The following is an 8,635-nucleotide window of genomic DNA, read 5'->3' as shown; positions in this document are numbered from 1 at the left end:
ATGCCTGGTACCATTTCAAACAAGATGCTCTTTTTTGAATACTTCATCACCACGAGGACCATTAATCCAATCGTTTGCAGTCAACATTTCAGCTTGTCCGTCGAAGGTAAATGTTTCTATCTGATTCGATTTACGGTCGCACTGCAAATGGTTTCCCGTGGGTGGACACCCACCCCCCTCGCGCGCGCGTTGGCCATATTAAAAATATCGGGGTCCCCATCGGCTTAAAATATATTAAAAACCACAACTGCTAGGGTTTAGCATGGACCGCTCCTTCCATACAGCATCACCCAATTTACTTCTTTTCTTTTCCATTTTCTCTAACTTTATTTTTAGGGTGAACCGTTGATTAGTTCTTAAAGTATTACTTGAATGAAAATTAGGTACTTAAATTATTTTTTTAAGAAAAATCAATCCTCAATCTAATAAAATTTGCCAATTACATCCCTAATATTAGATTCGAATTTATTTTATTCAATTTTTCATCAACTTAAGTCACATGACTTGCATATAATACACTTTAGAGAGTAGATTGGTAGTTTTTCATAATTTAATGACTTATTTCCTTAGAATAAATAGTGTATGAAATTAACTTTGAAGGTAAATTAGACTTTAGATTCGCAACATATATACAACATTAAGAGCTTATATGCAAGAAAATGGTAGCAATATCCTTTAAAATGTGACATGTGACTTAATTTGATGAAAAATTAGATAAAATAGCTTTGAATAGAATATTAAGGATGTAATTAGCAATTTTTAATGAATTCATAGACTTCTTTTACTAAAAAAAATAATTAAGAAACCTAATTTTCACTGAGAGGATAATTCAGGAACTAAATCAACCGTTCACCCTTATTTTTATTCTGATTTCAAGGACTATATCCTGCGAGTTCTCAATTTTTTCCACCTTTCTCAAATTAAGATTCTTAGCCACTTTTGTTCGACTCTTATTTTACTACTAGAGAAATGTTAAGCGAATTCTCTCAAAGTGTGACTCTTCATGAATTTTCTACTCTCCCATATTTTTTTTGCACAATATTTTACAATATTGATACAAAAATTAACGTTAAATTGTAAAAAAAAATCATCTCATCGTTTCTCTTACTATACTCGACTTTTTTAGGCCGATGGGACCACGATACATGACTTTTTTAAGCCGATGTCTCTGGGTACAATTTGGTTTCAATCACCAACTATAGTGAGACAAAATAATAATGAAACAGTGAGCATTGGCTGTCTATTTTTGTGTCATCGTCAGCTAGACGTAGAAGCTAAATTAAATGCTAACCAATCAGTTAAATATGTTTCTTACAAATCAGTCGCATTATCTTGGATATATTCGACAAAACTTTGATTTATCGCGATCATTCTTGTCCATATATACACGATTGTTTTTCTGTTCAAATCACTACCGGAATTTTTAGTAGCGGCATGGGTCAAATTGAAAGGTACACCATACATCATATAAGATCTTCGACATTTCTGCTGTTATCAATAGCAACAGATTTTGTAATACAATGAGGTTATAATGACATGTGATGACACATGGACGAATTCAGCATATGCATATGCATATATGAGGTAGTTGTCAACACTCAACTCTTTATGCGATGGAAAATTGCTCTAACCAAAAAGATAAACTTTTCTCTCACATTCAATATTATTCCTACCATCTCACCCTTCTTAGTCATGTTACTTTTTATTTAGCTAATGGTTTACAATTTTAGCATATTAAACACCAATCACTCAAAATCATATAGTTGAACAATAAGTTGATAACATTCTATCAAATTTCAATTTATTTCATCATTCAAGGTTGCCTCCACTAAAAAGTGTTTCTATCTCTGTCCATGGATGGACGCAACTAAACCACTTATAATAATAACTCGAGAATTTCAATTGAGAAATATCTTTCATTTATTTCATCTTGTTTTGTTCGCTCAATCAATTTCTTTACTAGTCTGAAATCAGCCTACATTGAAAAGTAGCCATTTGTATACAAAGTCGATAGTTTTTTAATAGGGAAATGCTAGGAATACCATGTTTTTACACCATGATAAGCCCATGTTTGGCATTGAGGTGCTTAAAAAAAAGCAGGGATGAAAAAAAGTTGGAGTAAAATTTGTGTTTGGTAACTTTGCTTATTTTCAAAGTCATTGTCATTTTAAGCTGAAAAGTGGCAAAATTCTGCTTCTCAAAACCAGCTTTTTTTTTTTTTTTAAGAGGCGGGTGAACAATAGAATTTTAATGAAACTTTCACAATCTCAAAAATACCCTCCTCCGTTTCTACTTCTTGCTAGGTTTGAAGATCGAATCATCCTACATACCAGTTCCAGATTCTCAAACTTCAAAAGATAAATAAATTAATCAAAAACATAAAAGTAGCAATTTTTGTTCCCGAAAAACCAAATTAGTAATTGTTACATCCAAGGAAAGGACCTGAAATCAACCAACTCATGGAGATCAAATTGGGCAAATTGATGAAATCGTCAGCACCCTGTTTCAACCTGACACGGCGATCCACGACCGTCGGAGCTGGCGATAGTGACCCAACTTCCATAACCGTCTCCAACGCCTCGTCGTCTCCAAGCATGCGCCTCCGCAACTCCAACTGGGTTTGTGAGATTAGATCCAAGCATGCACCTCCAACTGGGACTTCGTTAGAATGCGAATTGGGTTTGTGAGATTCAGATTCGTGGTGCAGCAACAAGCAATTTAGGCTTTATTTGATTTGAGCTTCGTTCAAGTTCGATGGCAGAGATTGTAGGTATGGCTTCGAACTAGAGGTTGCAAATTTGATGATCTGGGTTTGACTGTGTCTAATTCGATGTTGCAGCAGCAGCAGAGTGTGGGCTTTGTTGTTGGTTCGTGCTTTCGGATTTGGACGTAGATTGATGGACAAAAAAAAATCATTATGTTTTGGTGAAGTCGGTGAGGTTTTTAGGGAGAGTGGAGAGATGCAGGTTCATGGGGAACTCTCTGGGAGTTGGACTTTTTCAATGAGTGTGGTGGAAAGGGTTTTAATGGGGGAAAATATCTGAATTAATAATAATAAAATACTAATAAAAGGATTAAAAAATAACAAAATCTTGTTACGTAGCAAATACCCAATGGGAAAATGGCTCATAATCGTAGGGAAAAAGAGTATATTAAGATCAAGCAAGTATATTTAGTAATTCATTTTATTTGTTAAGAAAATTAAATTAATGACACATCTAGTGTTATACCCTTTTTGATCATTTTACACAGTCACACTTGTTTTACATAAAAGTTTACCAAACACTATAATACTGCTTTTTCTTCCAAAAGTACTTTTACAAAAAAGTTTACCAAACACTATGTTGCTTAATTTCACAGCTGCTTATTCTCAAACAACAAAAGCAGTTTTTTTTCAAAGCACAGTAATACGAAACCAGCCCTAAGTGATAAGAATTATCATCTAGATTATGTTCATTTGTGGTTCGTCTGCTACGCTCCTTCGTACCCTTTGCACTCTGTGAGGTTGCTTCAAAACTTATGCTTGTATAAAGGAAAAAAATATACATGCTTACGCCGTCTTGTCTACCAACTAGCAATTAATGTATTTACACTGGACAATTAAATTTTAACGAAACTAAAAATGAGGTATAGCATTTAACGGAAAAGTAAACGGCCAAGTAACGGAAGGTATAACATTGGACCAAATTCTAAAAATGAGGTATGACATTGTCAATTCTAAAAGATGAGGAATGAAAGTGTCGTGACACCAATAGTTAAGATAATTTTTTGTACTTTACCCAATTTTTTATTGTCCTAACCCAGCCAAAAGTCTGAATCATGTCTTGTCAGCTCCAATAGTGGCTCAAAATCACAATTTGGGCTAACTGGCTTATTGCTCTTATCAACTCCAATAGTGGCTCCAAATGCAATTAGGGATGAGTCATGTCTTATGTTGCTTTCTCATGTTGGCATATATGGAAAGTTAGATGTTGCTTTCTTTTCCAACAACAACCAATTAACCTGAGACAGGTGCTTGCGGCCATTTCCACCAATTCCTGTGCATTTGCGAAGGCTTCTCATGTTCCCGCTATGAATTTGGAGTCAAGTAGCCACGACACCCCTGCGACAGCGTGATGGTTTCCACCGTGCCCCTAGTTTGTCAAAAAATAATGTCAATGGCAGTTGGTTGGCTGCTACAAATACGTGGTTTTCTGGGGTTGTTGCACGGGACGTAAATGGTAGTTTCGTTGCAGCTCATAGATACCGTCTTTCTGTTCCTTGCATTGTGGCGGTTGAGGCATTAGCCATTCTTTATAGGTGTGAGTTGGGTATTTCCTTGGGTCTAAACTCAGTTGTCATTTAATATGATTCGTCGGAGTCAATTTCATGCCTTAAGGATACGCTAACAACTGGCAGTTGGGAGGCTTTTCCCACTCTAGTACAGAGCAAAAAACTAGGAGAATCATTTCAAGACTGTCGCTGGTCTTAGATCCCAAGATCAGCCAATATGGCGGCTAACCACCTGGCGTCACAAAGATGTTTAGAGATGTGTGACTTTATTTGGATTGATTGACCCCCATCTTCTCTTGTTTATATCCTAAACAATGATGGGTTACCTTGCCCTCCTTAGTTTATGTATTAGTAGTGTAAGGGGTGACGTGTTAGCTTTGGTAGCAGCATCGGGCTCTCTTTCATCCCCTTACACTGCTTAATTTTCATCCTCGTTATTTTGCTTGCCTCGCAATAGGCTTTTGTTTGTACTTTTGGCATCTTTGCCTTGGTAATGAAAATTTCTGGTTCACCAAACAAACAAACAAACAAAAAAAAAAAAAAAAAAAAAAAACTGATGACTTTGACTAACGCTAAAAATTATTTAAATTTGCTTTTAGAGAATGTAAAACAATAAAAGTATTTAAAATGCTAAAATAAACTAATAACTTTAACTAACACTAAAAATTTATAGTATTGAATTAAAAAAAAAAATCAATGTCATTACTATCATACACGTCTCTTAGTAAATTGTAGCATTTCACCATTCAATGCATTCACTCATGACTCGTGAAAGCTGCTTGTCAATTCCATGCAGAATTACAGGCTGGATTAGACATTTTTTAAGTCTAAAAATCAGTAGGCTACACCTCTTGCCAAATAAACACTCTGACATAGACATCTCTTCTTTGACTCTTAGTCTGAAGCTGATTGATTTTTAGCAGATTGAATGATTGTTTACATTGAAAACGAGCTTGCCAAAGGTGTTGATTAAGACAAAATATCAGAAGATTTCAAATCGAATGACACATCATAAATATGTATTTCTTCATTTTACTTGTTAAGTTGTTAGGACCCGCCAAAGTCCATAGCCCAAACATAAAGCCTGGATAAGAAACCCAAACAATAACCGGAAAATCGACGGTCCCGCCCAAATATTTGTTCACTCTCACTATTTAACCGCACAGAATCCGCCCTCACTCCATTTCTCCGGGAAACCGCTCTATTGAAAATTTGAACCTCTTCTTCCCAGAGAATCCCTAAACCAAAATTGCAAACCCTAATCGCCGCCGTCTGTGGCCTCTTCGTCATCGGGAAACCCCCGGTCCCAGAAGGGAAACTTCCGAAACTGGACCGAACTCCCTGACGAATCACGTCGTCCATACTCTCGCGGCTGGGAGCGATCGAGATTCTGGAGTCCGCTCATACGGTGTGCATGAAATGGCTCACAGTGTTCAAGGACCCGCTGATGTGGCGCACTATCGACATGCGCAATGATGGGGATTTCGACGATGAACTTCCTTACGACATGGAGAAGATGTGCCGCCACGCCGTTGATATGAGCCGCGGCGGTTTGGTCGATATCGATATCGAGTAGACGAGTACTTCGGCACCGATGATCTCCTCCGATATATCGCTCTTAGGTAAACTGATTAAACTGAAAATATTACTTTTTAGAGTAACATGTATGAATCGTATCTTCATTTGCCCTGCCTCCTTTTAAATTGTTGTAATTTTGTCGATATTATTTTAGAAATTAATGTAAACATTTTGTTATCTGTGATTTGTTTCGGAATTATAAAACTATGTTGATCCTGTAAGGACCCTCGGATGTGGCACACTATGCTGATCCTGACCTGCCGTATAGCCTTGATAGGATGTGCCGCCATGCCGTAAATCTTAGTGCTGGCAATTTGGTCGATATCAATATTGAGTCATTTGGCGAATTTGAGCTCCTTCAGTATATCACAAATAGGTAATTTATTTATTTGTTTGTCTTATTTTTTAAGTTTGATTTGGGATTCTGTTTGGAAGATGTTATTGTCTGTAACTGTGGTTTCTTAGTTTATGTGACATTTTTTAGAGCAATATGAATCATATATTCTTTTTGTTTTGATAAGAAACCGAAATTTTTATCAAACAATTAGATGTTCTATGATTTATTCCACTTCCCTTTTCCTGAGTTCAGAGGTATAAATCTGAGCTGAAATGGTATGATCCACCAGACGTCTTCTGAACTTATAAAAATTGATAAGTTGGAGGGTTATCTAATCGAGCCTGTAGTCTGGTAAGGTTTCGGGGTTTATAGAAGTATAGTCTTCTGTATTCTCTTTTAACCTCTGGCCCCATTTTGGTTCGATGCTTCAACGGTTTTGAAGGGGGTATAATTGACTGCGAAGAAAGGCGTTGTGGATTATGTTCTTGGTGAACTTTTATCGACTCCCAAATTATGCATGTTCGTTCAATGAATAATTATGGTGATGTTTAGCTTCTTTTGGTGTATTTTTTTTTCCTTAATGTAACGGCTAACACATTCATCTAAATTCTTTCAACAGTTCGAGTAAAATCAGAAGGCTCCGAATTGTGTGTTGCTATGGCATTTGCGATGAGGGATTGTCTGAAGTTGTTTCAAAATTTCCAATGTTGGAGGACATTGACTTAACATTATGCAAAAATATTACGCATAGGTCTCTGAAACTGAATGGGCGCTCTTGCCCTCTTTTGAAATCATTGAAAGTGAACAATGAGTGGCACAAGTACCCAGACGACTGGTTCAATGATGATAGTGATGATGAATTCTCTTTGAATAGAGATGAGGATGCAATTGCTGCAGCTCAAACGATGCCTGGTGTGCGCCACCTCCAGCTGTTTGGGAATCAGATAACTAATGAGCGCTTGAAGAAGATTCTAGATGGTTGTCCTCATCTCGAGTCACTTGATCTGCGGCATTGTTTCAATCTTGATCTCGGGGGAGATTTGGGAAGAATATGCGCTGAACGAATTAAAAAGCTGCTGCTTCCTAATGAATTTAGCCCTTCAATTGATTGGCGTAATCAACAATTAAGTCGTCGTGAAACCCCTGTACGACAATGGTGGGATCCGTACGGAAATTATGATAGTAGTGATTGATTGGTTTGTATGGTGATCAACTGATCATGAGGGACCTGAATTGGGAGTGATGTGTGTGGCCTGATCATTTTTCTTCCAAAGTTTCTGTGAAGCTTCATCCATCGTAGTGGTTCGGAACTTCATGACGGTTCTATTTCTTGGTTTGTAGTAACATTATTCTCCTTAGATTCTCAAGAGCTGAAAAATTTCGGTAGTTTCTTCTTATGCTTTGCAGTTTGCAGTTTGCTGGCTGCATTTTATTTATCAGAGAAGGGTTAACATTTTAGCTTTTCAACGTCCTGTTTACCTATGTACTATCGCCATGAAAGGCTTAATGTCTACTTACCTAATCTTAGTGTTTGTTGTCTATCTGTTTATGTAACTACAGTCGTGTGAGAAGAGAAATAAGCACAAAGGGATGGTACCCAGTTGTCTAAAAGTATTGTATTAAAGAAGATAAACAGTGTATCATGGTCGAGTTTTGACAACAAACTCGTCAATAATTGTATCTTGTGTAAGGACCAACAAATATCTAGTCTTTGATTAAGGGTCTTTGTTCGATGGTTGTCTATTAGAAGAGCGCTCAAGGGCGATCTTCAACGAAAGCACTCAGGAGAGTCTTTCATAGAGCACTCTGGAGAGACGATCGTCCGTATAGAGTTTTAATTGGCAGTGGTCGGTAGAGTACTCTAGAGAGGTCATCCGTATAGCACTCTAGAGAGGTGGTCTTCTAGAGAAGGGGTCTCTTCCATCTAGTGGTGATTTAGTTCTCGGTGGATGAGTCTTCTCTCAAGATGGTGACATGGCAAGAGTGGGATCGGGACTTGCATGGGCTTAAAAAAGGGTGGACTACTTCCCATATGGTTAATTGTTTTATGGTGGAACCTCAACTTTTTTCATAGTATTAGACACAGGTCATCCCATGTGTGAAGCCAAACGGCCACACGCGCTCCACGTTATCTCGTTGGGTTGTTCACATGTTAGGCTTAAAATTTCACCACACGTGAGGAGATGTGTTGAGAATGAATCACACATTGATGAGAGAATAGACCTTACATGAGCTTATAAGAGGTTGGGCTAGTCTCCATATTGTCAATTGATTTTATAATGGAACCTCAACTATTTTCATCGGGTCTGACATGGATCTTCGTTAACAACTTCATATTCCAAAGCAACAGCCAATCATACGGTTTGGTTCAAGTGTGTGATTGTGGCTTCTATGCAACTCCCCGGGAGCAAGTCTCACATTTCCCACATTATCAATTTAATGGAGGAT

General features: G+C 37.4%; 1 protein-coding gene across 2 annotated transcripts; it reads left to right on the top strand.

The window, feature by feature from the left end:
• The first annotated feature begins 5,279 nt into the window (after positions 1–5,279).
• On the top strand, positions 5,280–7,714 carry LOC103952445 (putative F-box/LRR-repeat protein 23). Of its 2 annotated transcripts, none has more exons than XM_048582564.1 (3): positions 5,280–5,894; positions 6,119–6,226; positions 6,807–7,714. In XM_048582564.1, exons 2-3 carry the CDS (start codon positions 6,129–6,131, stop codon positions 7,378–7,380), a joined length of 672 nt encoding a protein of 223 aa, XP_048438521.1. In that variant the 5' UTR covers positions 5,280–5,894; positions 6,119–6,128; the 3' UTR covers positions 7,381–7,714. The 2 variants fall into 2 exon arrangements, with proteins under 2 accessions (XP_048438521.1, XP_048438520.1); XM_048582563.1 differs by having other exon boundaries at positions 6,073–6,226.
• The last annotated feature ends 921 nt before the right edge of the window (positions 7,715–8,635 follow it).

Source organism: the organism of the source record quoted next, unplaced genomic scaffold (assembly GCF_019419815.1).
Source record: "Pyrus x bretschneideri cultivar Hongxiangsu unplaced genomic scaffold, Pyrus_bretschneideri_v1 Contig19, whole genome shotgun sequence".
Lineage (NCBI taxonomy): Eukaryota > Viridiplantae > Streptophyta > Magnoliopsida > Rosales > Rosaceae > Pyrus > Pyrus x bretschneideri.
Note: the sequence above shows the minus strand (reverse complement) of the source record. Positions and strands in the feature narration are given on the sequence as shown.

Coding starts and splice junctions, on each gene's coding strand:
- LOC103952445 (XM_048582563.1), top strand. CDS start 5,867: ATGATCTCCTCCGATATATCGCTCTTAG. Junction 5,895..6,072: donor CTCCGATATATCGCTCTTAG/GTAAACTGATTA, acceptor TGATCCTGTAAG/GACCCTCGGATGTGGCACAC. Junction 6,227..6,806: donor CTTCAGTATATCACAAATAG/GTAATTTATTTA, acceptor TTCTTTCAACAG/TTCGAGTAAAATCAGAAGGC.